At 43.3% G+C, this 14,182-nt stretch overlaps 1 protein-coding gene across 1 annotated transcript in view; it reads left to right on the forward strand.

The window, feature by feature from the left end:
* The window catches only part of OXSR1 (oxidative stress responsive kinase 1), a 271,596-nt gene that overhangs the window by 167,961 nt on the left and 89,453 nt on the right, over positions 1 to 14,182 (forward strand). Inside the window, exon 5 of the mRNA XM_053713780.1 lies at positions 7,597 to 7,652. Within this exon, the coding sequence (XP_053569755.1) occupies positions 7,597 to 7,652 (56 nt within the window). The remainder of the gene's footprint in view (positions 1 to 7,596; positions 7,653 to 14,182) is intronic.

Raw genomic sequence — 14,182 nt, forward strand, 5'->3', positions numbered from 1 at the left:
CACCATCACATTTGGTTATTGAATAGTTTTTGCGCATGTACATTGTACTCCTGATGATAGAATGCTATGTAGTCACGTTTTCCTTATTTGTTGATATGTTTTAAGTATGGCTAAATAGTAATAGTATTTGCCTTCATTGCATTGTAATTGGAAGAATTCCCATCTGCAAAGCCATATTATATGTGCTATAATGAAAATGTTATTAAAGGAGGCCGTTATCCGTATGACTCGCCATATGACGCTCAGCAGAAGCAATAGCTATAAGGGTGTAGGGCTTCATTATAAAGCCTAGTTTATACCTAGTTATAAATTACACCTTTGTGTGGTGATCCATCATGTCACTGACAGCTTAGTTTGCTTTTCTCATGGTGTTGCTTTAAACATTACACAGACTACCAGCCGATAAATTGTACAGTTTATTTTACTTCTGAGTAGGCCAGTTTGTTTTTTTTCTTTTGTTGGAAAAAACTGGTATTAGGGCACACAAAATAGGTTAAAGGCAGGTTATAACACAAGCACTCACTGGACTTGATACAGGTTAAATAAAAATTGTTTATTCCATATAAACAAGTGATATGTAGGGTTGTTCACCCCTTCATCAAACCAAGGAGTGAACACCCTGAAACATCACTTGTTTATATGGAATAAACATTTTTTATTCCCTTGTATCAAGTCTACTGAGTGCTTATATTATAACTTGGATAACTGAACTTTCTATAGCACCTTGGCAGAATTGAAATTTACTGTTCGTGGGAGTGCACTTATTTCAGTGGATTATATATAAACATTTTCCAAGTAGATTAGGCACTCCAAACGAGTAAGTTGTACTAAGTCTTACTATGTATTCATATTTCAAGAAAGAAGACTGTTTCTTCAAATACACTGTTACTTTATTTTGTGGTGTGTTACATCCAATGTTTCAGCCCACACTTGAGAAAGGCCCAAGTGTGGGCAGAAACGTTGGATGTAACCCACCACAAAATTAAGTAACAGTGTATTTGAAGAAATACTGAGTCTTCTTTCTTGAAATGAGATATATTTCTCTTGTTAAGTGTGTTCAGTCCACGGGTCATCCATTACTTATGGGATATATTCTCCTTCCCAACAGGAAGTTGCAAGAGGATCACCCAAGCAGAGCTGCTATATAGCTCCTCCCCTCACATGTCATATCCAGTCATTCTCTTGCAACCCTCAACAAAGAAGGAGGTCGCGAGAGGAGCTGGAGTTTTTACTTAACTATTAACTATTAACTATTCTTCAATCAAAAGTTTGTTATTTTAAATGGCACCGGAGTGTTCTGTTTTTCTATCTCAGACAGTATTTGGAAGAAGAAACTGCCTGCGTTTTTTATCTATGATCTTAGCAGGCGTAACTAAGATCCACTGGCTGTTCTCGACATTCTGAGGAGTGGGGGTAACTTCAGACTGGGAATAGCATGCGGGGTCCTCCGCAAATGAGGTATGTGCGGTACTTTATTTTTTGGGAATGGAATTGACTAAGAAAATACTGCTGTTACCGTATGATGTAAGTACAGCCATAAATGCAGTAGTAGCAACTGGTATCAGGCTGATAAATGTATGCGCAGTCGAGTTATATTCTAAGGACTAGAATTTGACTGAGAAAATACTGTTAACACTGAAATAATTCTTAAGCCTTCTCTGCAGTGGTAGCGACTGGTAGCAGGCTTAGTGATAGCTTTGCATGACATTGAAAAATGTTGTTTTTTAATAAAACGTTTACTGGCATGTTATTCGTTTTTTTTGTGAGGTACTTTGGTGATAAATCGCTTTGGGCATGATTTTTTCCACATGGCTAACATATTTTTCTGCATGGAAACCGTTATATCAGGGCTCCCACTGTTGTGATTGGAGTGGGAGGGCCCTTGTTTTAGCGCCTTATTGCACAGTTAAAATTATTGCACAGTCTTTCTTCTTCTTCCTCCTTGATCCAGGACGTCTCTAGAGAGCTCAGGGGTCTGCAAATTTCATTTGTGAGGGAGGTAATCAGTCACAGCAGATCTGTGACAGTGTGCTGACTGTGATTAAAAGCGTTAAATCTTAATTGATATCTCGAGGGGTTAATCATCCTTTTGCTAATGGGTGCAATCCTCTGCTAATAGTACACTTCTTGTTAAGAATTGTTTAATTATATCTGTATTTTTGAAGCGCTGCAGCGTTTTTTATATTGCTTGTAAAACTTATTGAAAGTGATTTCCAAGCTTGTTAGTTTCATTGCTAAGTCTGTTTTAACATGTCTGATTCAGAGCAAACTGTTTGTTCATCATGTTCAAAAGCCAATGTGGAGCCCAATAGAACGATGTGTACCAATTGTATTGATATTGCTTTGAATAAAAGTCAATCTGTACCGATAAAGAAGCTATCACCAGACAACGAGGGGGAAGTTATGGCCGCCTAACTCTCCTCACGTGTCAGTACCTGCGTCTCCCGCTCGGGAGATGCGTAGGATTGAGACACCTAGTACATCTAGGCCCTTACAAATCACTTTACATGATATGGCTAATGTTATGAAAGAAGTATTATATAATATGTCCGAATTAAGGGGCAAACGCGATAGCTCTGGGTTAAGGACAGAGCGCGCTGATGACACGAGAGCCATGTATTATACTGCGTCACAACTTGCAGAACATGAGGACGGTGAGCTTCATTCTGTCGGTGACGGTTCTGATTCGGGGAGACCGGATTCAGAAATTTCAAATTTTAAATTTAAGCTTGAGAACCTCCGTGTGTTACTAGGGGAGGTATTAGCGGCTCTGAATGATTGCGACACGGTGGCAATTCCAGAGAAATTGTGTAGGTTGGATAGATACTATGCGGTACCGGTGTGTACTGACGTTTTTCCTATACCAAAAAGACTTACAGAAATTATCAGTAAGGAGTGGGATAGACCCGGTGTGCCTTTTTCCCCTCCCCCGATATTTAGAAAAATGTTCCCTATAGACGCCACCACACGAGACTTATGGCAGACGGTCCCTAAGGTGGAGGGAGCAGTTTCTACGTTAGCCAAGCGTACCACTATCCCGGTGGAGGATAGCTGTACTTTCTCAGATCCAATGGATAAAAAATTAGAGGGTTATCTTAAGAAAATGTTTGTTCAACAGGGTTTTATATTGCAGCCTCTTGCATGCATTGCGCCTGCCACGGCTGCAGCGGCATTCTGGTTTGAGTCTCTGGAAGAGGCGATTCGCACAGAGCCGTTGGATGAGGCCTTGAGCAAAGTTAGAACCCTTAAGCAAGCTAATGCGTTTGTTTCAGATGCCGTAGTACATCTAACCAAACTTACGGCTAAAAATTCCGGATTCGCCATACAGGCGCGCAGAGCGCTCTGGCTTAAATCCTGGTCAGCGGATGTAACTTCCAAGTCTAAACTACTTAACATTCCTTTCAAAGGGCAGACCTTATTCGGGCACGGCTTGAAGGAAATTATTGCTGACGTTACGGGAGGTAAGGGCCACGCCCTTCCTCAGGACAGGGCCAAACCAAAGGCCAAACGGTCTAATTTTCGTGCCTTTCGTAACTTCAAGGCAGGAGCAGCATCGACTTCCTCCGCTCCAAAACAGGAAGGAACTACTGCTCGTTACAGACAAGGTTGGAAAGGCAACCAGTCATGGAACAAGGGCAAGCAGGCCAGAAAGCCTACTCCCGCCCCTAAGACAGCATGAAGTCAGGGCCCCCTATCCAGAGATGGATTTAGTGGGGGGCAGACTTTCTCTCTTTGCCCAGGCTTGGGCAAGAGATGTGCAGGATCCCTGGACGTTAAAGATTATATCTCAGGGATACCTTCTGGATTTCAAATCCTCTCCTCCACAAGGGAGGTTCCATCTTTCGAGGTTATCGACAAACCTAGTAAAGAGAGAGGCATTTCTACAATGTGTACAAGACCTCTTAATCATGGGGGTGATCCACTCAGTTCCGCGATCGGAACAGGGACAAGGATTTTACTCAAATCTATTTGTGGTTCCCAAAAAAGAGGGAACCTTCAGACCAATCTTGGACTTAAAGATCTTAAACAAATTCCTAAGGGTACCATCGTTCAAGATGGAAAACCATTCGAACCATCCTACCCATGATCCAAGAGGGTCAATATATGACCACGGTGGACTTAAAGGATGCTTACCTTCATATACCGATTCACAAAGATCATTATCGGTACCTGAGGTTTGCCTTTCTAGACAGGCATTACCAGTTTGTGGCTCTTCCCTTCGGGTTAGCCACGGCCCCGAGAATTTTTACGAAGGTTCTGGGCTCACTTCTGGCGGTACTAAGACCACGAGGCATAGCGGTGGCTCCGTACCTAGACGACATTCTGATACAAGCGTCAAATTTTCAGAATGCAAAGTCTCATACAGAGATAGTTCTAGCATTTCTGAGGTCGCATGGGTGGAAAGTGAACGTGGAAAAGAGTTCTCTGTTACCACTCACACGGGTTTCCTTTTCTAGGGACTCTTATAGATTCTGTAGAGATGAAGATTTACCTGACGGAGTCCAGGTTATCAAAGATTCTCAATGTCCTTCATTCCATTCCAAGCCCATCGGTAGCTCAGTGCATGGAGGTAATCGGCTTAATGGTAGCGGCAATGGACATAGTGCCATTTGCGCGCCTGCATCTCAGACCGCTGCAATTATGCATGCTCAGTCAATGGAACGGGGATTACTCAGATCTGTCCCCTTTGCTAAATCTGGACCAGGAGACCAGAGATTCGCTTCTCTGGTGGTTGTCACCGGTTCATCTGTCCAAAGGAATGACCTTTCGCAGGCCAGATTGGATGATTGTAACAACGGATGCCAGCCTTCTAGGCTGGGGAGCAGTCTGGAATTCCCTGAAGGCTCAGGGATCGTGGACTCAGGAGGAGAAACTCCTCCCAATAAACATTCTAGAATTAAGAGCAATATTCAATGCTCTTCTGGCTTGGCCTCAGTTAGCAAAGCTGAGGTTCATCAGATTTCAGTCGGACAATATCACGACTGTGGCTTACATCAATCATCAAGGGGGAACCAGGAGTTCCCTAGCGATGTTGGAAGTCTCGAAGATAATTCACTGGGCAGAGTCTCACTCTTGCCACCTGTCAGCGATTCACATCCCAGGCGTAGAGAACTGGGAGGCGGATTTCCTAAGTCGCCAGACTTTTCATCCGGGAGAGTGGGAACTTCACCCGGAGGTATTTGCTCAACTGATTCGTCGTTGGGGCAAACCGGATCTGGATCTCATGGCATCTCGCCAGAACGCGAAGCTTCCTTGTTACGGATCCAGGTCCAGGGACCCGGGAGCGGTGCTGGTAGATGCATTAGCAGCCCCTTGGGTTTTCAACATAGCTTATGTGTTTCCACCATTTCCGTTGCTACCTCGGCTGATTGCCAGGATCAAACAGGAGAGGGCATCGGTAATTCTGATAGCGCCTGCGTGACCACGCAGGACCTGGTATGCAGACCTAGTGGACATGTCGTCCTGTCCACCATGGTCTCTTCCTCTGATTCAGGACCTTCTAATTCAGGGTCCTTTCAACCATCCAAACCTAATTTCTCTGAGGCTGACTGCCTGGAAATTGAACGCTTGATTCTATCAAAGCGTGGGTTTTCGGATTCGGTTATTGATACATTAATACAGGCTCGGAAACCTGTGACAAGAAAAATTTACCATAAGATATGGCGTAAATATTTATATTGGTGCGAATCCAAGAGTTACTCATGGAGTAAGGTTAGGATTCCTAGGATATTAGCTTTTCTACAAGAGGGTTTAGAAAAGGGTTTATCCGCTAGTTCGCTAAAGGGACAGATTTCAGCTCTGTCTATTCTTTTACACAAACGTCTGGCAGAGCATCCAGACGTCCAGGCCTTTTGTCAGGCTTTGGCTAGAATTAAACCTGTGTTTAAAGCTGTTGCTCCTCCGTGGAGCTTAAACTTGGTTCTTAAAGTTCTTCAGGGTGTTCCGTTTGAACCCCTTCATTCCATTGATATTAAGCTTTTATCTTGGAAAGTTTTGTTTTTGATGGCTATTTCCTCGGCTCGAAGAGTCTCTGAGTTATCTGCCTTACATTGTGATTCTCCTTATCTGATCTTTCATTCAGACAAGGTAGTTCTGCGTACTAAACCTGGGTTTTTACCTAAGGTTGTTTCTAACAGGAATATCAATCAAGAGATTGTTGTTCCATCGTTATGTCCTAATCCTTCTTCAAAGAAGGAACGTCTTTTGCATAATCTAGACGTGGTCCGTGCTCTGAAGTTCTACTTACAGGCAACTAAAGATTTTCGACAAACTTCTTCTCTGTTTGTCGTTTACTCTGGACAGAGGAGGGGTCAAAAGGCTTCGGCTACCTCTCTCTCTTTTTGGCTTTGTAGCATAATACGTTTAGCCTATGAGACTGCTGGACAGCAGCCTCCTGAAAGAATTACAGCTCATTCCACTAGAGCTGTGGCTTCCACCTGGGCCTTTAAGAATGAGGCCTCTGTTGAACAGATTTGCAAGGCTGCAACTTGGTCTTCACTTCATACTTTTTCCAAATTTTCCAAATTTGACACTTTCGCTTCTTCGGAGGCTGGTTTTGGGAGAAAGGTTCTACAGGCAGTGGTTCCTTCTGTTTAATGTTCCTGCCTTGTCCCTCCCATCATCCGTGTACTTAGCTTTGTTATTGGTATCCCATAAGTAATGGATGACCCGTGGACTGAACACACTTAACAAGAGAAAACATAATTTATGCTTACCTGATAAATTTATTTCTCTTGTAGTGTGTTTAGTCCACGGCCCGCCCTGTCTTTTTTGAGGCAGGTTCTAAATTTTAAAATTATAACTCCAGTCACCACTGCACCTTATAGTTTCTCCTTTCTCGTCTTGTTTCGGTCGAATGACTGGATATGACATGTGAGGGGAGGAGCTATATAGCAGCTCTGCTTGGGTGATCCTCTTGCAACTTCCTGTTGGGAAGGAGAATATATCCCATAAGTAATGGATGACCCGTGGACTGAACACACTACAAGAGGAATAAATTTATCAGGTAAGCATAAATTATGTTATATATATATATATATATATATATATATATATATATACGTACGTACGTACGTACGTACGTACGTACGTAACAACATAGGCAAAGGCACTCACCGTGTGAAATAAAGTTGTCAATTTATTTACCATGACGTTTTGGGGTGGTGCCCCTTCATCAGACAGACAGACAGACAGACATACATAGGAAAATTGCAAAATGTGGCTTGTAGCTGCCACCTTTGGCATTGAGATTGGCTCGAATGTCATAAATGCACATCCCTACAAATCATAGGACCCTCGGGCACTTTTCTGGCAGTTTTTTTTTACATATTACAACATAGGGAAGAATCCTTCACTGGCTCCAAACAAATATGTACTGTAACTCGTTTCTCAATATTCTCCCTGGCTTCAAAGTTTCATATTCTAAATTTTTTAACTCATTTCTGCCTTAGCCCATTGGTCGACAAAGTGTAGCATCTCTTTCTGGTAGCCAAAGTATTACAGAAGGAAGTTTAGAACAGACTTCTAGAATACATATACATTACATCTGAATATGTTTATTTTCCTGACTAATAAGCACTTTCTTTTCCCTTTTAGGGATGTTAAAGCTGGAAATATTCTTTTGGGTGAAGACGGCTCAGTACAAATTGCAGGTAATGCTTTTCTGCCTTATCAAAATTATATGGTAAGAAATATTATGGTTTAAAACAGGGTTTGACAAATCCCAGGTGTCAGTGAACTACGGCGCCTAGAATTATATTTCTCTTACATGGTGTATCCAGTCCACGGATTCACCCTTTCTTGTGGGATATTCTCAATCCCTACAGGAAGTGGCAAAGAGAGCACACAGCAGAGCTGTCCATATAGCTCCCCTCAGGCTCCACCCCCCCAGTCATTCTCTTTGCCGTTCTAACAAGTAGCATCTCGACGGGAGGGTAAAGTGAATGTGGTGTTAGATTTGTAGTTTTTATTTCTTCAATCAAGAGTTTGTTATTTTAAAATAGTGCCGGTTTGTACTATTTACTCTGAGGCAGAAAGTGATGAAGATTAGCATGTTGTAACTAAAATCCATTGCTGTTCCCACACAGGACTGTTGAGTACTGGAGAACTTCAGTTGGGGGGCAACAGTTTGCAGGCTTAACTGCTTAAGGTATGCTCAGTTACTTTTTTTCTAACAAGACTTGGTAATGCTAGAAGACTGACAGAAATCCCCATGTGGGAAGGTAAGCCATATTCTGAGACTCAGTATAGAAGGATGGCTTGGTTAAAGGGCTTAAATCACTGGTGGACACTGTTATGGGGAAAATCGATTATTTTATTTCTATAATCTGATATTTGCACAAGTGTTTATTATGTTTGGAACACTTTTTTGGGGTTTTATACGCCTGGCATATTTTTAGACACCTAATTTGGCTTAGGAAGACCCCACAACTCCGGAGTGAAGAGGGAGGGGGCCTAATTTTCGCGCCTCAGTTGTGCAGTTCTTTTGCAAGACAGCTTCATGCAGCTTCACATGTAGAGTCCAGAGATTGCAGGAGGACTACAGGGAGGCTTATTTTTGTTCCAAAACTAATCCCCAAGGAAGGTAGGGCCACAGCAGAGACTGTGGCATAGTGCTGTAGTGTGTTAAACCAGTGGCTTGCTTCAATTTGCTACGGTTTGGGCAATAAGGGGTTAATTGTCTTGAAACTTGGTGTACAATCATTTTAAAGCATTAGGATCATATGGTGAAAATTTCATAAAGATTGGATGTTTTTTTGAGATTTGGTAAAAAAGTGTGTGCTTTTTATTATTTAAAGGCACAGTACCGTTTTTTCAAAAAGTGTATTTTTCTGTATTTGAGTGCTATCTAAGTCTGTCTAACATGTCTGAGCCTACAGATAGACCTTGTTCTATGTGTTTAAAAGCCATGGCGGTACCCCCATTGCATTTGTGTTTAAAGTGTGCTAAGGTATCTAAAGATTTTAATGACCATGCAGTAACACTTAAAAATGTAGCCCAAGATGATTCTTTGACGGAAGGTAATGAGGATATCCCTCCTTCCTCTCCCCATGTGTCGACACCAGTTACGCCCGCGCAAGCGTTGCCTAGTACCTCTAGCGCATTGTGCCCTATTACTTTACAGCAATTAGCAGCAGTCATGGATAATTCCCTTGCGGCATTTCTATCCAAACTGCCAGTTTTTCCAAAGAAGCGTGATAGCTCAGTTTTAAGAACAGAGGATGAGCACTCAGAAGCTTTGGATGATTTATCTGTTGTACCCTCACAACACTCTGAAGTGGCAGTGAGGGATGGTCTGTCCGAGGGAGAAATTTCTGACACAGGAAAAGTTTCTCAGCGGGCAGAGTCAGATTCCTTAGCGTTTAAATTTAAGCTGGAACACCTCCGCGTCCTGCTTAAGGAGGTTTTAGCTGCGCTGGATGATTGTGAACCCATGGTGGTCCCAGAAAAATTGTTTAAAATGTACAGGTTTTTAGAGGTCCCTGTATACACTGATGCATTTCCGATCCCGAAGAGGGTGGCGGATATTGTGACTAGGGAGTGGGAGAGACCAGGTGTACCTTTTGTTCCCCCCCCTATCTTTAAGAAAATGTTCCCCATAAATTACCCCAGGCGGGACGCGTGGCAGACGGTCCCTAAGGTAGAGGGAGCAGTTTCAGCACTTGCTAAGCGTACAACTATACCAATAGAAGACAGTTGTGCTTTTAAAGACCCTATTGATAAAAAATTGGAAGGTTTGCTGAAGAAAATGTTTGTTCAGCAAGGTTTCCTTCTTCAGCCAATTGCCTGCATTATTCCTGTAACTACTGCAGCGGCTTTTTGGTTTGAGGCGCTGGAGGAGTCGCTCCAGAGGGAGACTTAATATGACAAAGTCATGGATAGAATTCATGCTCTAAAGCTGGCGAATTCTTTTATCACTGATGCCGCTTTCCAATTAGCTAAGTTAACGGTAAAAAATTAAGGTTTTGCCATTATGGCGCGAAGAGCGCTTTGGCTCAAATCATGGTCGGCTGACGTGTCGTCCAAAACAAAGTTACTAAACATTCCTTTCAAGGGAAAGGCCCTTTTTGGTTCTGAGTTGAAAGAAATTATCGCGGATATCACTGGGGGGAAGGGCCATGCCCTCCTGCAGGATAGACCATTTAAGGCCAAAAACAAGGCTAATTTTCGCTCCTTTCGCAACTTCAGGAGTGGACCTGCTTCAACCTCTGCTGCCGCAAAGCAAGAGGGTAACGCTTCACAGCCCAAAGCAACCTGGAAACCCTTGCAGGGCTGGAATAAGGGTAAACAGGCCAAGAAGCCTGCGCCTGCTACCAAGACAGCATGAAGGGGTAGCCCCTGATCCGGGACCGGATCTAGTAGGGGGCAGACTTTCTCTCTCTGCTCAGGCTTGGGCAAGAGATGTTCCAGATCCCTGGGCATTAGAAATTATTGCTCAGGGGTATCTTCTAGAATTCAAGGACTCTCCCCCAAGGGGAAGGTTCCACATTTCTCGTTTGTCTTCAGACCAGACAAAGAAACAGGTGTTCTTACGCTGTGTAGAAGATCTTCTAAAGATGGGAGTGATACACCCAGTTCCAATTGAAGAACAAGGACTGGGATTTTACTCAAACCTGTTTGTAGTTCCCAAAAAGGAAGGAACTTTCAGGCCAATCCTGGATCTAAAAATTCTAAACAAATTCCTCAGAGTTCCATCTTTCAAAATGGAAACCATTCGGACAATCTTGACGATGATCCAGGAAGGTCAATATATGACTACCGTGGATTTAAAGGATGCGTACCTACATATTCCTATCCACAAAGATCATCATCAGTTCCTAAGGTTCGCCTTTCTGGACACGCATTACCAGTTCATGGCCCTTCCTTTCGGGTTGGCCACTGCTCCCAGAATTTTCACAAAGGTGCTAGGGTCCCTTCTAGCGGTACTAAGACCGCGGGGCATTGCAGTAGCACCTTACCTAGACGACATCTTAATACAGGCGTCGTCCTTTCACAGAGCCAAGGCTCATACGGACATTGTTCTGGCCTTTCTAAGGTCTCACGGGTGGAAGGTGAATGTCGAAAAAAGTTCTCTGTCCCCGCTCACAAGGGTTCCCTTCCTGGGAACACTAATAGATTCGGTAGAAATGAAAATCTTTCTGACAGAGGTCAGGAAGTCAAAACATTAGAATACTTGCCGAGTTCTTCATTCCATTCCTCTGCCTTCTGTGGCTCAGTGCATGGAGGTAATCGGTTTAATGGTTGCGGCAATGGACGTTGTCCCTTTTGCCCGAATTCATCTAAGACCACTGCAACTGTGCATGCTCAAACAGTGAAATGGGGATTATGCAGATTTGTCTCCTCAAATACAAATGGACCAGAAAACCAGAGACTCTCTTCTCTGGTGGTTGTCTCAGGATCACCTGTCTCAGGGAATGAGCTTCCGCAGACCGGAGTGGATCATTGTCACGACCGATGCCAGTCTGTTAGGCTGGGGTGCGGTCTGGGACTCCCTGAAAGCTCAGGGTCTATGGTCTCAGGAAGAATCTCTTCTCCCGATAAACATTTTGGAACTGAAAGCGATATTCAATATGCTCCAGGCATGGCCTCAACTAGCGGAGGCCAAATTCATCAGATTTCAGTCGGACAACATCACGACTGTAGCGTACATCAATCATCAGGGAGGAACAAAGAGTTCCCTAGCAATGAAGGAAGTAATCAAGGATCACTCCTGCCATCTATCTGCAATTCACATCCCAGGAGTAGACAACTGGGAGGCGGATTTTCTGAGGAGTCAGACTTTCCATCCGGGGGAGTGGGAACTCCACCCGGAGGTTTTTGCTCAGCTGACCCAGCTATGGGGCATTCCAGAATTGGATCTGATGGCGTCCCGTCAGAACACCAAACTTCCCCTCTACGGATCCAGATCCAGGGATCCCAAGGCGGCATTGATAGATGCTTTATTAGCGCCTTGGTCATTCAGTCTAGCTTATGTCTTTCCACCGTTTCCTCTTCTCCCTCGGCTAGTAGCCAGAATCAAACAGGAGAAGGCTTCGGTAATTCTGATAGCGCCTGCGTGGCCACGCAGGACTTGGTATGCAGACCTAGTGGACATGTCATCGGTTCCACCATGGAAACTGCCATTGAGGCAGGATCTTCTAATTCAAGGTCCATTCAAGCATCCAAATCTAGTTTCTCTGCAACTGACTGCTTAGAGATTGAACGCTTAATTCTAGCTAAGCGTGGGTTCTCTGAATCAGTTATAGATACTCTGATCCAGGCCAGAAAGCCTGTCACCAGGAAAATTTACCATAAGATATGGCGGAAATATCTTTGTTGGTGCGAATCCAAGGGTTACTCGTGGAGTAAGGTTAGGATTCCAAGGATATTGTCTTTTCTCTAAGAAGGATTGGAGAAAGGTTTGTCAGCTAGTTCCTTAAAGGGACAGATATCTGCTCTGTCTATCCTGTTACACAAGCGTCTGGCAGCTGTACCAGACGTTCAGGCGTTTGCACAGGCCCTAGTTAGAATCAAGCCTGTCTACAAACCTATGGCTCCTCCATGGAGTCTAAATTTAGTTCTTTCAGTAATTCAAGGGGTTCCGTTTGAACCTTTACATTCCATGGATATTAAGTTATTATCTTGGAAAGTTTTGTTTTTGGTAGCTATTTCTTCTGCTCGAAGAGTTTCTGAATTGTCTGCTTTGCAGTGTAATTCACCCTATCTGGTGTTCCATGCAGATAAGGTTGTTTTGCGTACCAAACCTGGTTTCCTTCCAAAAGTGGTTTCTAATAAGAATATTAACCAGGAAATCATTGTTCCTTCTCTGTGCCCTAATCCAGTTTCTAGGAAGGAACAACTGTTACACAATCTTGATGTGGTTCATGCTTTAAAATTCTATTTAAAGGCAACTAAAGGTTTCAGACAAACATCATCCTTGTTTTTTGTCTATTCTGGTAAGAGGAGAGGTCAGAAAGCAACTGCGACCTCTCTTTCCTTCTGGCTGAAAAGAATCATCCGATTGGCTTATGAGACTGCTGGACAGCAGCCTCCTGAACGAATTACAGCTCATTCCACTAGAGCTGTGGCTTCCACATGGGCTTTCAAGAATGAGGCTTCTGTTGAACAGATTTGTAAGGCAGCGACTTGGTCTTCACTGCATACATTTGCCAAATTTTACAAATTCGATACTTTTGCTTCTTCGGAGGCTATTTTTGGGAGAAAGGTTTTGCAAGCAGTGGTGCCTTCCGTTTAGGTTACCTGACTTGTTCCCTCCCTTCATCCGTGTCCTAAAGCTTTGGTATTGGTATCCCACAAGTAAGGATGAATCCGTGGACTGGATACACCATGTAAGAGAAAACAGAATTTATGCTTACCTGATAAATTACTTTCTCTTACGGTGTATCCAGTCCACGGCCCGCCATGGCAATTAAGTCAGGTTCAAATTTATTTTTGTAAAACTACAGTCACCACTGCACCCTATGGTTTCTCCTTTTTCTCCTAACCGTCGGTCGAATGACTGGGGGGGCGGAGCCTGAGGGGAGCTATATGGACGGCTCTGCTGTGTGCTCTCTTTGCCACTTCCTGTAGGGATTGAGAATATCCCACAAGTAAGGATGAATCCGTGGACTGGATACACCGTAAGAGAAAGTAATTTATCAGGTAAGCATAAATTCTGTTTTTGGCTCCTTACCTATTCTATAACTATCTATATACTAACACCCTTATATGGATTCTAGTAAGGAGTAACTTTGTTTCCATTACATTATTGACCTTTTCATGAACCACTTTCTTTCATGTAATTGGCAAGAGACCATGAGCTAGTGACGTATGGGATATACAATCCTACCAGGAGGGGCAAAGTTTCCGAAACCCCAATATGCCCATAAATACACCCTCACCACACCCACAATTTAGTTTTACAAACTCTGCCTCCTATGGAGGTGGTGAAGTAAGTTTGTGCTTGATTTTCTTCTGGTATATGTGCTTCTCAGCATTTTGAAACCCTTTTCCTCTCAGAGTATGGTGAATGTCAGAAGGATGTGAATAGAGTATCACCTATTGATTCTATGGTTTTCCTCACTGGAAATCTTTTCAAAAGGTTCTCTGTTATCGGTCGTAGAGATTAATCTCCTACCTCCCTTTTCAGATCAACAATATACTCTCATATTCCATTACCTCTACTGTTACTGTTTCAGTACTG

This window comes from Bombina bombina, chromosome 5 (assembly GCF_027579735.1).
Source record: "Bombina bombina isolate aBomBom1 chromosome 5, aBomBom1.pri, whole genome shotgun sequence".
NCBI lineage: Eukaryota > Metazoa > Chordata > Amphibia > Anura > Bombinatoridae > Bombina > Bombina bombina.